Source organism: Passer domesticus, chromosome Z, assembly GCF_036417665.1.
Source record: "Passer domesticus isolate bPasDom1 chromosome Z, bPasDom1.hap1, whole genome shotgun sequence".
Taxonomy (NCBI): Eukaryota; Metazoa; Chordata; class Aves; order Passeriformes; family Passeridae; genus Passer; species Passer domesticus.
In genome coordinates this window covers 29508636-29525413 of record NC_087512.1, presented here as the reverse complement: position 1 = coordinate 29525413, position 16778 = coordinate 29508636, and the positions used below count along the sequence as shown (strand labels likewise).

General features: G+C 40.7%; 1 protein-coding gene across 1 annotated transcript in view; it reads left to right on the top strand.

The window, feature by feature from the left end:
• Positions 1 to 956: 956 nt before the first annotated feature.
• GLDC (glycine decarboxylase) overlaps positions 957 to 16778 on the top strand; it is a 39423-nt gene continuing 23601 nt past the window's right edge. Inside the window, exons 1-4 of the mRNA XM_064404631.1 lie at positions 957 to 1181; positions 1281 to 1359; positions 11060 to 11195; positions 15279 to 15443. Coding sequence (XP_064260701.1) covers positions 972 to 1181; positions 1281 to 1359; positions 11060 to 11195; positions 15279 to 15443 — 590 coding nt within the window. The 5' untranslated portion in view covers positions 957 to 971. The remainder of the gene's footprint in view (positions 1182 to 1280; positions 1360 to 11059; positions 11196 to 15278; positions 15444 to 16778) is intronic.

The window sequence follows — 16778 nt, the reverse complement described above, 5'->3', positions numbered from 1 at the left end:
ATCATGACCCCTTGCAGCAAACAGCTTTGCTGTTCAAAGTAAGCTTCATCTCACTTAATTTGGGGATCTCTGATTCTGAAACCAGGGTCTCAGATCATTACTCCAAATACATACTGGCATAAATTTGTGAGGGCCTTTTCCTTTATAATACAGTATTTATGATAGCTCAGATTATATCAGAGAAGTAATTTCATATTTACTACAGGAATGGAGAGCTTGCATGAATCAGTGATCTTTGGTGCAAAGTAAACTTACTTTTAGGTTTTACTAAATTCAGGAGGCAGTAGATCTGTGATACAATTAAGATGAAATTAATGAACATCTTGGATTTTTTCTTTTATTGTTACTTTATTTAAATGTTGATTCAAGTATATATCCTCAATGTGGCAACTCTGGGGTTAGTTCTGGAAGATGAAGAAATGTGGGCATCTGTTTGTAATCAAACATACAAGTTTGTAACTATGATAGTGTCATCCTCAAAGAGACACAGAACTGAAAGATGGGGAAAAGTAGGTTCCAGTTGCCTGTCCACTCCCCAAGACTAACATTACCATACGTTAAAGGAGCAATAAACACAGAGACACAGCTGTGGACAATGCGTTGCTCATCCTAAATCTCGCCACTCCAAAGCAAGTCCACCCTCTGCTAAGGAAACACAGAAACATTTTTCTCCCGTCCGTTTTGTGAACGAAGACTCTCTCTACCGGGAAAATGTCCTCCGGGGTGTGCCCGCGGGCCGGGGGCAGAGGGGGCCGAGCGGGGTCAGGCGGGCGGGGGCTGCGGGGGTCAGGGCCGGCGGCGGGCGGGCGGGCAGGTGGCGGCGGGCGGGCCGAGCGCGGCGCCGCCCCCGGGCCCCATTGGCGCGGGCGGGGGGGGCCGCGCCGCGCCGCCCCCCGCACAAGTGCGAGCGCCCGGCGGCGGGGCCGTGCCGTGCCGAGCCGTGCCGAGCTGAGCCGCGCTGCGCCGGGGGCATGCAGAGCTGCGGGCGCTGGTGGGGGCGGCTGGCGGCCCGCGGGGCGCCGCACCTGCGGGCGGCGGCGGCGGGGCAGCGGCGCTGGGGCGGCGGGGAGGCGGCGCGGTGCATCGAGCAGCTCCTGCCGCGGCACGATGACTTCTCCCGGCGGCACATCGGGCCCCGGGAGCAGGAGAAGCGGGAGATGCTGCGAACCGTCGGGGTGCAGGTAGGCGCCGTGGGGGACGGGAGCTGCGCGGCCGGACCTGCCGGAGCGGGCTGTGCCGCCCCGCGGGAGCTGACCGCGGCGTGCGGGCTCTTCTTGCAGAGCGTCGAGGAGCTGATGGACAAAACCATCCCGGCCAGCATCCGCCTCCGGAGGCCGCTGAGGATGGATGACCACGTCTGTAAGTGACCGCATGGCCCGGGGTGCTCCCGGACTTCCCGCGGCCCCTTCCGGCCCCAGCGCCCGTGGCGGGGGGCCCTGGGGTGCTTGCCCCCTGCCCCCCGTGCCCCCGATGTCCCCGCTGACACGTGCAGCACTCTGATCTTGCCGCCCGAGCAGAAGTGCAGGGTGAGGCTTAAATGAGCGTAGCAGCACAATCACCGACACTTCATTCTTCTCCGACCAACTCCGCGGGTTATTTTGGCCGCTGCGTTTATTGCTGTCCTCTCGGAAATGGGTAGGAAGATTTGTGTAGCAGACAGGGGCTGCTCGAAAACTCGGTTTGGCGGTCAAGTACTCCATTGACTTCACTTTGTCCTAAGAGCCTAATGTGAAGTGAAAAGTATGACTAAAAATTGTCCCCTTGCTGTAGACTGCAGCTTCAAATGAGCCACTGTCTTTTGGTGGTTCTTTGTTATTTCCTCCTCCCCGACGCCCCCCCCCCCCCCCCCAATAATAACCTGCATATTTTAATAACATTAAAAGTCTTTGTCTCCATATTATGGATACACAGGTAGACTAATGGCCTGAATTCTAAATCTGTCTAATTGAGTGTTATGGGTAAATTTCAGGAATACTAAACATCTGAGTCAGCTACAGTAGCTCAGCAAATTGCTGTAGGAAACTTGATGTGATTTCACGAGGTTTTAGATATTAACATTTTTAAGCGTTAGCAAGCACAGTACAAAATTTTTACCTGCATGACTGCATTTTTGAGCAAAATCTGTGAACATGATGCTGCAAGTCCTGAAAGTAAAAGAAACACTTAAAAATCCCCAATGATATACAATTGCTCTAAAACTAACAAAGCTCAGTGGCCATTCAGATGGCTGTTGGGATCCAGTTACATCAGTATTAACTTCATTTTTGTGTCACAATCCTTTGCCTGATTCGTAGAAAACTTGATTCCTCTTGCTGGCGTTTTCTCATTCCTCATCCGTGTGCTGTAATTTGAGTGTAAACTTCAGGCCTGCAGCTCCGGTGAGGTTCCTGGCCAGTTCAATCTGGTTACGCTGGGATGACATCACACATGAGAGGCAGCACCACAATGAACAGCCAGGAAAACTAGACTCTGAAAAGACAGATTCTAGCCAGGAGGGATACAACAGGGAATGATAGTTTCTACCTCTAAAATGTTTTATTAGTACGATGGTATTTTAGTCTTTCATAACTTTCTATGTTATTAGAATGGGGAAGGTCTGGGTAGAGAAGCAGAATTTAACAGCCTTCCTGTGTCTGTATAACTGCTTGGCATATTTCCTTATGGTTAATGTGTTTTAATCAAGGTACTCCCTGACTAGAAAGCAATTTTCACTGAGCTCAAAGAAAAAAGCTTTTTAGGTTACTATATTTTTAGGTCAGTAGAAGGAGTGAAATGCAGTTTGTCACTAATAATTTAGAAGCCCTTACAATTTTTTTTAATCACTAGTTTTTATTATTAATTAATATGATTTCTTACAAAATTTTACTTAACCAAAACATCCATAAAAGTAATACAGGATAGTGCGCACAAAATACTTATACATTATTGAAAACTAAACTGGTGACATCAGCCTAAGTCACAATCTCTATGCAGTGCTCAAATGCTGATTCTTAGTAATTTTGAGTGTCTGTCTCCCATACAGTGGTGCATTAGTTGATGTCCTGTTGTAGGCAAGTTCTCACTGTGTAACAGGACTTTATTAGTTAACAGTGTATTTAGTTCACTGGCATTTTGCTCCGCTTGCTATGCTGTTCTTGTTCCCTTAGAGTAAACTTTGAAAGAATGTGACTGTGATGCAGAGTCTCACATTGCACAGCATGCTACAGTGAGTTTTCAAAAGAGATGCTTGCATGAGGTACAGAAAACTTTTTTTTTCTGTACATGACTGTGTTTTTCTTCTGCAGCCAGTGTGCTGAACTGTCTTTTATAATTTAATGTGTAGTTGTTTGTCGCTAGTTTTCCTCTGAACTGGTAGCAGAAAATTCCACAGCTTTTAAGAGAAAAGTTTAAAGCCGCAGCTTAAAATTGTGCTACGTTACATTGATCATCTTGTACCCAGGACATTGTGAGTGAAGCTTGCTTTAAAGTACTGTTACAACACTTTCCAATAACCAGGATGGTATTTATCATGTAAGGATGGGGCATTATTTCTCTATAATGTACCTTTTACTAAAGAGAATTAGCAAAATTGGGCAGTGTCATGAAAACTGTATTATACTTTAATTTAAACATTTGTTTTTATTTGCATGAATGCACTCACATGGAGAGAAAAGAACAAGTCAATGCAAAACATGTTATTCAATGAGCTTCAGTATTTATAAAGTTGATATTACAAATACAGCAATTTCCACTTGTCTTTATAACTCAAAAATGTAATCATAGTGACTTCACAAATTGGAGTGCAGCTGAGCAAATGAGCTGCTAGAGCTACTCCTTTATAGTGACAAACACAGCTGAGCTTATAAATGAAGTTTCATTGAAGTCAATCCTTACAGATAGAATTAGACATGTAGTTCAAGAAAACCACACACCCACCATAAAAAGCATGTCTGTGTATCATGGGTCTCTGCAATTACATTTGGGTGTTTTGGAAAGCTTTCATAGCTGCAGACCTCGTCTCAGGTGTGTATATTTGATGTGTACATTTGATATATAATCTTCAAGTTTTGATTTGGTGTCTGTCACTAGAAAATATCACATTACAGATCCTTCCATTAATAACCTTACAAGTTGTCTAAAAGATAGAAAATTAATCAAATGTGTGTATGCAATAGCAGTAAAGAAAAGAAATAAGAGGCTCCTGTGGATGGAGCTTGTGTTAAAGAGCTTGTTCATATGGCATTGCATATTCCACTGATGATAAATAAAACCTCTGTTTACAGTAGAAACACACTCTTTTTGTACCTGTGATGTCTCTCCTAGACTTTGAGCACAGACCTACTGTTCAGTGGAAGAATGAAGCTTCATTACTTCCCTGAAGGACATAACATATATATAGGGAGAAGGTCTTTAACTTTACTTACCTGGACATTTCCCGAGGGCAGGAAGGCTCTGCAGAGGGATCTGGACAGGCTGGATCATGGGCCAAGGCCAGTGGTGTGAGGTTCAACAAGGCCAGTGCTGGGTCCTGCCCTGGGGTCACAGCAACCCCAGGCAGTGCCACAGGCTGGGGCAGAGTGGCTGCAAAGCTGCCACAGGAAAAGGAGCTGGGGGTGCTGCTGACAGCAGCTGAACATGAGCCAGCAGGGCCCAGGTGGCCAAGAAGGCCAATGGCATCCTGGCCTGGACCAGCAATGGTGTGGCCAGCAGGAGCAGGGCAGGGATTGTCCCCTGTACTTGGCATTCAAGTTGTGAGGCCACAACTTGAATCGTGTGTTGTTTTGGTCCCCTCACTAGAAGAAGGACACTGAGGTGCTGGAGACAGTCCAGAGAGAGTCTACAAAGCTGGTGAAGGGTCTGGAGCACAAGTCCTTTGAGGAGCGGCTAATTGAGTTGGGGTTGTTCAGACTGGTGAAAAGGAGGCTCAGGGGCACATTATCACTCTCTACAACTGCCTGAAAGGAGGATATAGCTGGGTGGGGTTTGACCTCTTTTCCCAGGCAACAAGTGCCTGGACAAGAGGAAATGGCCTCAAGCTGTGCCAGAGGAGGTTCAGCTTGGAAATCGGTAGGAATTTCTTCACTGAAAGAGTGGTCAGGCATTGGAATGGAGTGTGCAGGGAGGAACCACTCCTGGAGGTGTTCAAGGAACAACTGGACATGGCACTTAGTGCCATGGTTTACATGATAGGCTGGTAATCAGTCAGAGGCTGGAGTTGATGATCTTGGAGGTGTTTTTTGACCTAAATGATTCCATGATCTGTTTTTCTTAAGTCTGAATGCCTTAACATGGTAAATGCCTCGTTTTGATGGTACAAGTGCATCTACATTCAAAATGCTTTTTCAATAACTTTTAGTGTTATCTGTATTGGCAGATTTTTTTCTTGTACTGCCATTGTCAGTGATGGAGGAGAGAAGGATTGTAGCTTGTGCTAAGTTCCTGAAATAAAATCCTTTCTTTGGTATGAGAGATGACAGCACTAGCTATGTCCATTTTGGGACCCAAAAAAAAAAAAAAAATCATTTTAAAAGTGTGTCTTGCCAGGAGCCCGCTGACTGTGTTGTAGTGTTGTAAAACCATCTGAACATGCCACTGAATTCCACTAGGAGTGAAATAGCTAAATGTCTGATTTCAGTGAACAGTGAATTTCAGTCCTGTACCTCAACTAATTGTGGAAGAGGGACTTTTTTTACAGATTTTTTCTGCAGATGCAGTAAAGGAAAAACTTAATTTTGGCATGTAACTTCTGTTCAATCAATATTGACAAGACGGCTAGGCATCTGTTTGATTCTTAATTGGTATCAGCTGGTATTACAGAGCTTTATTTCCAGGGTTACAGTAAGGAAACTTGAACAATCAGCTTTTCTTTAGGTATTGAAGGTACTTCAGCACATATGTTGTGACTGACCCATTTGAAGTAAAGGAACATATTGTCTTATGTGACTAATCTTCTGTATTTTATCCCTACAAACCTACTGTCTATGTCAATCGTAGTTATCCCTGCAATGCTGCCATGGTATGTCCATCTTTATATGTAATGTATAGGTCTTATGCATATGTTTGTTATTTCTGCTTTTTAGTTCAGGATTTGAATTTTTTAAAAGGTTGAATTAAAAAATACTTCTGTGAACTCTCGCAGGGTTTTTTTCTCAAACATTCCCAGATACCTTCTCAAATTTTAGAATTTATCAACATTAGTTCCTAAAATCTTAAGAATGCAATTTGGTCCCCAGTCTAAATGGTCTTAGATGCAATACTGTTCAGAAGCAGTTACAGTATAATAAAGACTATTTGTTTCTCCAAATTAGCAGCTCTTTTTGCAGTGAATCTTCTTTAAAAGGATTTTATATTTTAAAAGTTAATTCTGGGTGAATTTATAATCATCTCCAGATGTCAGACAGGGTTTTAGAGCTAGTTTAGTAATTTCAGGTTCCCTGCTGCTGCCGTGCAGCCACTATGATTCGGATGCCTGTGGCAGGGGTAATTGTTACTCTCCAGAGTGTTGCCATACATAGTGCAGAATCGACATTACCACCCAGGGCACTTTGCTCCTCATGCACTTTCAGGCTGCTGATCTTTTTTTCACAGGCAGCAGCCCTTGTGTGCCGAGCAGGGAAAGGCATCCTGTTTTATTCAGCCTGCCCCTGCTTTTGGCTCCTGGCAGCATCAGGTTTTGTGTGCTGCCCAGGCTGGCTGGGTGAGCACAGGTAGCCTGAGTGAAAGGAGGGAGGGCAGGGCACCATGGCTTTCTGCCCGTATCTTGAAGTCGGGCACACAGCACCTGGAACATGCACTTTCCTTTATTACTGTATGTCTGACAGTGCTTTGGAACTATTTTTCTTCAATATTATCTGGTTTTTGTTGGTTTTTTTTTTAAAGATTTAATTAAATACTTAATTAAGGGAAATAAATTAATCCCCCTTTTATCAGTGGTTCTAAGGATCTTGTTTCCTTGATCTCAGAGGCTAAATTTTTTAAAAGATCTGATATAATGTGAATAAAAATATATCAGAAATAGTAACCTTCTTTTTGTATTGCATGGTTAAAGTTGTATAACTGGTATGGATCCTTTTGTCTTTTCTTCACTCTGCTTCTCTAGTGCCATATTTTGCAGGTATCTCACATGTTCAAAGCAACTCTACTGTGCTAACTACAAAAACACTAGCAAAAATAACAGTATTATTTTGTGATCTGATAATTCAGTCTCTCTTACTGTTTTTGTGATATATTCTGCCTTTGCTATTTGTAGATGTGTAGCAATCTGGAACTGCCCTTGCAGAACCTCTCAGACCCTCAGTAAGTTTCCTTCAGTTATAGGAATACAGCACAAGCAGTGGACATTATTCTGAGTACTGTCTTTGATTGTAATTTCTAATGAGTTGATGAGGGGAATAAAGATCAACTGCAGTGACTTTGCTGGCAATTTTTTTGCTGAACAAGGTTCTTAAAGAATTTTTATTGTACGCCCAATAAAATGAGTCTATAATAAAGCCATTTCAATCACTTTTTCTTAGAACACTGGAAACAAATGGCTGACTGTGACAGTGGCCGGAGTCCAACCATTACTTAAATATAGTGAATTTTTCTTTCTGTTTTATTTCCCCTTTTTGCATATTGGTTCTTAATCTCATTGCTAGGAAAATTAAGAAGAAATTAGTAACGCAAGCAAAAATATTTCCAGCTGTGTTTTATAAATTATGTAATTAAAATTTTTAGGAATCCTATGTGTTTTAGTTTTAAAGAAATTAATAAATATTTAGACTAATACAAAATTTCCACTACATATGCTCCAAGTTATATACTTTGTGCAGTGGAAAACGTCTGCTATTTTCAGAGGTTGGCCTTGGGGACCAAACTGGAAATGTAGCAATTTTGTTGTGAATTTAAAAATTAATTTTTAAGCATAAATAAGATCACTTTTGTGTTTCACATTCATCTGCTTTTAGTTATTACATTAGTTATTTATTTAGCATTAGTTATTTACAAAATGATCAATAAAGAGTTAGGCCCCTTTCACAAATAACATTGTGGGAAGACATTGTTGAACCCTAGGCTTGACAGAGTGGGAAATAAGGCCACTGACAGAGACACAGACCCAGCCCCGCTCAAAGCTTTGCTGTGGGCTCAGAGCAGATTGCTCAGGGCTTCACCCAGTCACAACCTGAAACCTCAAAAGGTGGTGTCCCTGCTCCATTGCTGGACTGTCCTCCTGGGCTCTCCTTGTGTCCAGCCTGAGATTCTGTCCCTCCTGCTGTGCATACAGTGCTTTTGAGGGCCCGGCTGCACCTCCTCCATCACCTCCTGTTGGTGCTGGGGATACTGGTAAGCATGGTTTGTTTCATTGCCTTGCTCTCTGGTCTTCGGACTCCAGCTTCTGAATTAACTTCTCTCTAACATTACCTGCATCACTCTTACTTGAATTCAGAGCCCTTTCAATGTAAAGTAAACACTGAATTAATGAAATCTTCATGGTTTTATGTTTGGTCATAGGTAAGCCAGCCTAATACATAAATCAGGGGCTATTGACTTCCCTTATTCAGGATTGCAGTTATATTTATGAGCTGTCTTCCTAAAGACATACTGTGATGAAGTACTTCAAGGCAGTAGAAGGCAAAGGGTAAGGAGTCTTTATCCCTGATCTCTTCAAAGAGGCATGTTAAATGTGGGAGATCTGTTTTGAGCTGTACTGCTGCCATTGTCCTTATAGTGACCAAAGGAGCAGGGAATTAAGGTGAAGCAGGAGTGGGAGGAGTATGCCCTGCAGTATTTTGCCACCCTGCTTAAAATTAACTATGCAACTGTCTTCACAGGTAGCTCATTAAAATGTGATAATTAAAAATGTATTCAATCTTGGAACCTCTCGGTATAGGTATTCTAGACGGAGTGTGGTTCTACTCTTAAGCACAATCTCTACCTAAGCTTCTTGTAGCCTCACTAGGCTTTGGCTTTGTGCCTTCAATCAGTTTGGAAGCAGGTTTATTTCAGAGATCTCCAGCACAAGCTAAGTGGCTGCATGTAGTTCTTGCTGGCTACAATTGCAGAGAAATAACTCAAGAAGAAAAGCCCAGTTGAGCAAACAAAGGAAATGTTATCTGTCACGTTGTGCAGTATTTGTGGTATGTGTTTACTGCAGAAACTGCATTCAGTGCATTTTTGTGTGATATTGAGCTAGCAAGCAAGTTAAATGATAGCCAGCTTCTGCCTTCAACTGCAATTTGGAATTAAACAAGGAAATTCATTACCATTTCTGAGAAATCATTGATGTTTGAATTATGCAAGAGCACAAGCCTGTCTGAAATTGCAACCAAACTCTTTCATCAAACTTTTCGCAAGTGGTCGAGGAAGGCCTCTACAATGTTAAAGCTCACTTAAACAAACAACTGCCTCTCTCTTACTAAAAACTCTGTTGGAAGAGTTCTGGGGAGTGGAGTTTTTCACTACATTGCAGAAACTTTGTCCTGGACATTGCTAAGTTCAAACCTAATAACATACAACAGCTCTCCTGAAAAAAAAATGCAGTTTACTGAAACTAAGAAATCAGTCTTTGTACATTAGATCTAATGGTAACACTGAGTAAAAGGCAGAGAAGAAATAAACTTTGAAATGAGAACTGAACATCAGTAAAAAAACTCTGAAAAGTGTAATATGACTGTGGAAGAAATTATTTGAAAACCTGGAGATTTTTGAAAAAAAAAATCTGTATGCATAAATGAAATAGCAGCAGCTTGAGTGAAAGGAAAAAAACAAGTTTTGAAATCAGAGCTGAAGTTCTAATATCAGAGCTGAAGTTTGTGATTGCTCTAGAAATTAATTCAAAACCTAGATAATTATTTGCCATCACATTCTAGAAAATTAACTATTCTGACTTGGTATCTCTTGCTGGAGTAACTTACAGAGAGAAGATACTTTGTGACACCCAGGGCCCAAGGTATTCTAATTCTGTGATTTGCGGCATTATATTACAAAGTGACATCTTCAAGTTGTGGTGCAGAGGGAACAGAATTTGGCGTAACTGTCCCATTACAGCAAACCCTGAGGTCAGATTTGGGGGAAGAATTAAAAAACATCTGCTCCCCTCACCCAGGAGGATTGGTGTACAGCTCTACCCAGGTCTGTTAGGTTGGGCCAACCTATCTGTCTGTGTGATCTAAAGACAATCTGCTGACCATCCTTTTGCATCCACAGCTACTAATATGTTTTTAAAATATGACTCTTTGGCAGATGTTTGTAGCATTATTCACTGACTGCTAGGAACAGGTTGACTCAGTATGATTTTTGCACTGCTTTCAGGACAGTGAGAAGCAAGACCAAAGAGTAAACTGTGGCTGGGGGAGAGAGGGAATGCAAATGCTTTCATTCTGTATACTTCAAAATCATTCTCTTGTAATGTATTCAAGTGAGATTGGCAGACTCATTTGGAAGTTAATCTCATTGGGAATGTCTTAACTAGAAATACTTTTATTAACCTTTTTTTAAAATAAACTGGTGAAGCACGCTAAAATTGAATTAAAAGAACTGTTCTGTTTTATCAGTAATTTAGGGAAAATGTGAAGAAATAAAGTTCTATGATACTAAGAAATTATTCCTGGGTGCTTGGTGTAAGCCTACTTTGTGCAGATATGACTCCGATAGAAACACTAAATGACAGCTGTGGGTGGCAATGGCTTCAAGCGATGTAGATTCTGAAAGATTCAGCTAATAGAAAATGTCTCCTGAGGTACTTTTTAATGCATGTGCAAGATGGGTCTCTTCTGGTTTGAATGTACATTGTATTAGCACAAAAAGAGCTCCTTCTGCCTGCAGCTGTTTCTCTCACTATTCTTTCCACATGCTTTGGAACCCTGTTATTATTCAGGTGTTGCATTTTCAAAATTCTGGCAGAATTTAAACTTTCCTAGAATATTTTACGAGGTTGCTTTTTTATCTTTGCTGTTCTTGACTTGTGCTTTATTTTGCTACTGTTTGTACTTCCACCACCAATGAGTTGTTTTTTTTTACACAGGGGGAAAAGACATTTCAGTTAAAAACTGTTACTGTTACATGTGGTGGTAGCATTCTGACATATTGTCTTTCCAATTAGGTGAAAATGAAATCCTTGAAACTCTGTACAATATTGCAAGGAAGAACAAGATATGGCGGTCCTATATAGGGATGGGTTATTACAACTGCTCAGTGCCTCAGCCCATTGCGCGCAACTTGTTGGAGAATGCAGGATGGTAATGTACCACATTTTATTCTTAAAGGTATATGTGTAAGTAAACATTTGTCCCACAAACCTATTTTTTTTTTTACTAAGGCTTTCATATATTTGGTAATGATGTGTATCCTACTGTGTAGGAACTGTGTTGTTCATGCTAAAGCTTGAAATTTACTTTAGAAAATGCTTTTTTCTGTAAAATATGCCACTAGTTTTGTGACTTCTATTTACAGCTCGTATATATTATGAACTAATACAAGATTACATGATTGCTTTAAGGAAGTAAACAGACTTACCTCCTAAACGAAAGTAATTCTTTCCTAATTTTTGCCTAAATTAAAAACAGCTCCCTCCTCCACTGGTGTACGCAATTTGGGTGGAGGTAGTTAAACACTACGCAATACTATGATCATGGTTTTCTGATGAGGAAGCAAGAAACTTCTAAGGAAGTAGAAAGTTCTAAAGTCTGTTCTCTTAGTATTTCTTACTTAATTGTGGGGGTTTTTTCGTTTGGTTTTTTTTTTTTTTTTTTGGTTAGTTGGGTGGTTGGGGTTTTTTGGCTTTTTTGGTTGTTTGTTGTGGTTTGTTTGTTTGTTTGTTTGTGTGGGTTTTTTTGGTTGTTGGTTTGGTTTGGTTTTTGGTTTTTTTTTAACCAGAGACCTTCTAGGGTTTGAATTTTATCCATAAAGTGAGTTCCTGTCTTGTCTAAACAAATAATTCTTTGGTGAACACCAGTGAATTGAACTATCATAATAAGATAATTCATCTATGAAAAGGCTGAGAATATTGTACTTGGTTCTGATCATCCAGCTGACAATTCAGTTTCTAAAGAATTGTAACTCAGGAATGATGCAACAGGAAAAGCTAGATTTCAAGTTGACTCCCACTTTTCAGCAGCCTGAATGTCACCTTGCATTTTTGGATTTAGTTTACAAGTTCCTCTATTACTCAGTCACTAAGATGCATCTTTTATACTGTATTAAAATTAGTTACTTTACTTTAAACACTTCATTATTGACTAATTGTTATTTTAGTAAAATCAGTATTTAAAGGTTTTATATATATTTTAAAAATCCAAACAACAAAAAATTCCACAACTAACCAAAGGATCATATTACTCAGTGCAAAAAGTCATTGTTACTTAGATGTTATGTGTTTTTTATACTTTGGGTTGCCATAAATGGGTCTACATATCTGTAGACCTCTAAGTCTTACTTAATTTTAGTTTTGTTGGCTCTATTTGCATCACTGGTGGAAAAGTTGCAGTGTTTGAAGTCAATATGAAATACATTTATGCAAGGTTTTATTTCACTTTATCCTTGTTCATTTTTTGCAACATATGCAATCTAAGTATTTCAATACAGTATCAGGAAAAAAATTATTGTTTGATAGAAGCAAAGACAAGAACAGCTAGAAAGTAAGTGGAACAAAATGAACTGCAGACTTTTCAACCCTAAAACATTATGTAGTGTTAGTGAAGCAACTGAGACAACTTGTCCAGAAATCTGTTCCTGTACTGTCCAGTAAAGTCAAACTAGATGGCTAAAAGCTAAACTATTAGATGGCTAAAGTGAAGGCTAAAATGTTTGTTGGAGAGAAAATATATATGTGTGCTAACTAGCTATGCAGGCTTTATGGAAACTGTTCAAGAAACCAGACTTCTTATTTCTGCTGGGTGTGCAACACTTTTTATGCTGACACTCTTCACATTGCAGCTCCAAGGGAAATACTACAAGCTCAGGCTTATTGCTTCTGGTCTATTCTGTCTCCCTTGCATTACTTGTGTTTACTTTGATTGGCATTTGCTGGAGCAACTAGAAATCTCAAAGTTCAACTTACTTGATTCCTTTGCTCCCAGACACTAAATGTATAAAAATACAAACATGTACCAAGGATGCCTGCATCCTTGAAAGTCTTTCACATCTCTAGTGTAAATTACTAAATTTGTTAGCTAGTAACACTCAGAATGTAATGAAAGCATTGCATTCTGAAAATAGCTACATACTGTGCAATAATTACTTTTAGAGAGTTTGCTTTTAAATTATTTTAAAAAGTCACTTATGTAGCATTGATTCAGGCAGAACACAGAATGCAGACTAAATCCAGATATTTTCTTTGAAGAACTTGTAGAGAAGTACAATCAATATGTAGATATTAAAAATGCCAAAAAACCCTTTTAAAAGGAGTGTTTAAATAAGTGTGCTTATGTTATAAGAGGTGTATTTATTTATGGAACTGTTAAGTTTCCTAGTAGCTTGTGACAGTACTGGAATTCAAGATTTCTTGGTTGATTTTTTTCCATCTTTCTGAAATTGATTTGTTCAACTGTGTTGACCATTGAAAACCACAACATCAAAATCATAAGGCTTCATTAATTTTGTTTTGTAATAGAGTGTACTTTCCCAGCTATGTGGAGCAGGAGTTCTCTAGTGCATTTCAATTAATCATAATGTTTTAATTCTTGTTAGTCTAATTCTAGTTCCTTCTACAAATTAAAATACAAGAAATAGCTCTTAGGTGAAATAAAGTGAGAGAGCACAGTTGTAAAACTTTAGGTACAGAGAAATTTCTTCTACTAATCAATAAAAATCATTGCTCATGCAAAGGCATTTGGAATAATTCTTTTTATTGGTAAGAACTGTGTGGGCAGGGGGACCATATAGAAAAGAATTCTTAATACTACCAGATTGCAAGTTTATCTGGCAAACTGAGCACTGGATTTAGCTGCTGTGGAGAAAAAAAAAAAGCCCTACTATTGGGATTAGCAAGGTTACATGTAGTCTGGGACATGGTCTCACTTGTGAACTATGCAGTCATATGACGATAATTAGTTTAGTGCTGGAACTGGCCAAAAATGAAGAAAAAAACCCTACAGGTTTTGGGGAAAATCATCAAGATTTATGTACTCTATATATAGCTATTCTTTCTGTTACTGTACTTAATAGTGTATGTGAATAATTCAAGCAGAGGTTTCATTTAATGAGATGGTTAATGTATTGGCATTATATATTACACTTTGAGTTCACTTACTGAATATGTCCTTCTAGCTTTTACGTTCTCTTCAGGACATTTTCCTGCTTTCTCTCTCACCTTACTGTTTTGTTGCTTCTCTCATCCTGCTGAATACCAAGTTCTCCAGCTTGTTTTTAAAAGAACTTTGGTTTTCACCTTCTGTTGATTTTACACAACTTGAGCTTCCAAATACTGGAGTTTTTCTGGAAAGCTTATACCTTCACTTCATTTTTCAGAAGTCTAAGACGTGCTACTGCCCTTTTAGGGAAACAAACTGCTGTTTTCTTCCATCACTAGAAAACAGAGGCCACAAGTGTTCGCACTTACCACTTGTTTCTGGCTGCTACTCTAAATTCAATCTGGCGTAAAGTCTGTCCTGAAATACTGTGTAATCCAGTGCCCAAATTTCCAGCAGAGAGGAGAGTCTGACCTCTGTTTTTGCCTTTCATCCCTGGACCCATGCTGCTTTGTTTTCTGGACTGTTACAATAGAGTGTGTCCCTTAGATTCTTGCATTTTTAAAGGAGTTGCTTATATTGCACTACTGTTTTGTTCACCAAATGACAACAGATAACACTGTCATCAGTCTGACTTCCCTCCACTGACATATGGAAACTGTCATTTCACAAGGATTGCATACTTCTGAACTTGATTTCATGAAATATCAAGCCTTTTTCCTCTTAAAAGGGTGGAGAAGACTTGATAAATAAAGGTCTTCAGAAACAGTATTGAAAAATTGTGGCAATATCTAGATATGATTGAACAACATATTCTCCCTTGAATATTGTAACTTGATTAAATTTTTCCACACTCAGTCTGCTTACTCTTTCCTTCTCCATAATGTTCTTGCATGTCGGTTTCAAAAGTAATTTCTCTTTTCAAAATGGAGAAACAGAATTCTTGTTCTGTAAAAAATTAAGTCAACACCAGAAGGTAAAAATTACACTGTTTAAAGATAACTATATTCTAACAAATTTCTATATTAATGAAATCTTATTTATTTTTTATGTGATACAGTTCAGTTATATATTGCCATAACTTTGTTACACATTTATTTTCTTAGACCCAAACTCAGAACTTTTTTCTGACAGGGTTACCCAGTATACTCCTTACCAGCCAGAGGTGTCCCAGGGCAGGCTGGAGAGCCTCCTAAATTACCAGACTATGGTGTGTGATATCACAGGAATGGATGTGGCTAACGCGTCTTTGCTGGATGAAGGGACAGCTGCTGCAGAAGCCATGCAATTATGTCACAGGTACTGTGTTTAAAAGTGTGGTTAAATCACAGCAGGAAGTAATTTTGGAATCTGAAGGCATCTCTCCCTGTGCAGGCAATGGATTGAAGTTGAGTGTGGCCTTCTTACTGTGAGCAGTTCACTAAACAACTGGAGCCCATGTTGCCACGCCTCCAGAGAACTTCCTAGTGTTGATGTAAATTAACTTGGATATTTAAGGCCTTCAGAAAATTAGGGATGTAGGAGAAGTTCTAGAGGAAGGAAGACTCACCCTTGTTGGAGGAAGGTTGGGCTAGAGAATACTTAAGCAAACAGGACTTACACAGGTCCTGATGTGCTGCACCTGTGGCTGCTGAGGGAGCCTGCTGATACAAACAAGAGGCCACCCTTGATTGTGTCTGAGCAACCACAGTGGCTGGGACAGGTGCCTCAGCAGTGGAGCAAAGCAAATGACACTCCTGTCTCCAGGAAGGGAGGAATGAATATGCAGGGAACTACCAGCCAGTCAGCCTCACCTCCGTCCATCAGTGGGATGATGGAACAACTGCTACCCCTGGAAACCATTTCCAGACATATAAAGGACAAGAAGGGGATAAGAGGTCATGAGCATGAATTAACACAGAGGGAGGTCATGTTTGACCAACCTGATGACTTTCTACAGTTGAGTGACTGGGTGGGGGGGGAAGGGGAGGGGAGAGCAGTGGGTCTCCCTTAAATCCCCACAGAGAAACCAAAAAATATGGGCTGAATGAGGTGGGAGAGAGATAGATGGAAAACTGTCTGAATGTCAGCCCAGGGGGTGCTTGTCAGTGACATGAACTTTAGGTGGAGGACAGTTATTATAAGCCAGGGGCAACACTGGGTCCAATCCAGTGTCATAGGGCAGATCGTATTCTCAGCAAACTTGCTGATGATGCAGAACTTTGAGGATCAGATGACGGACAAGTGAGTTGTGGTGCCTTCCAGGGGGACTTGGACAGGAGAGAATGGGTTGACAGGAACCTTATGATGGTCAACAAGGGGAAGTGCAAAGTCCTGCAGCTGGGGGAGAAGCAGTCCCTGGCATATGGGGTACATGATGGGGTCTGGCAGGCTGAAAGGCAGCTTTTCTGAAAAGGCCTTTGGGGGTTTGGGTGACACAGATTGAACACAATACAGCAGTGTGTACTTACTTGTGGCAATTGGCAAACAATCTCCTGGGCAGCACTGGAAGGAGGAGTTCTACCAGGATGCCAGGGAGGGATCCCTCCCTCTCACCCTGAATCCACATCCCACAGTGCTGTGCCCACCTCCCCTGCAAAACAGAGACATGAACATACTGGAAGGAGTCTAGTTGCCCTGCCTAGGATACCAGCC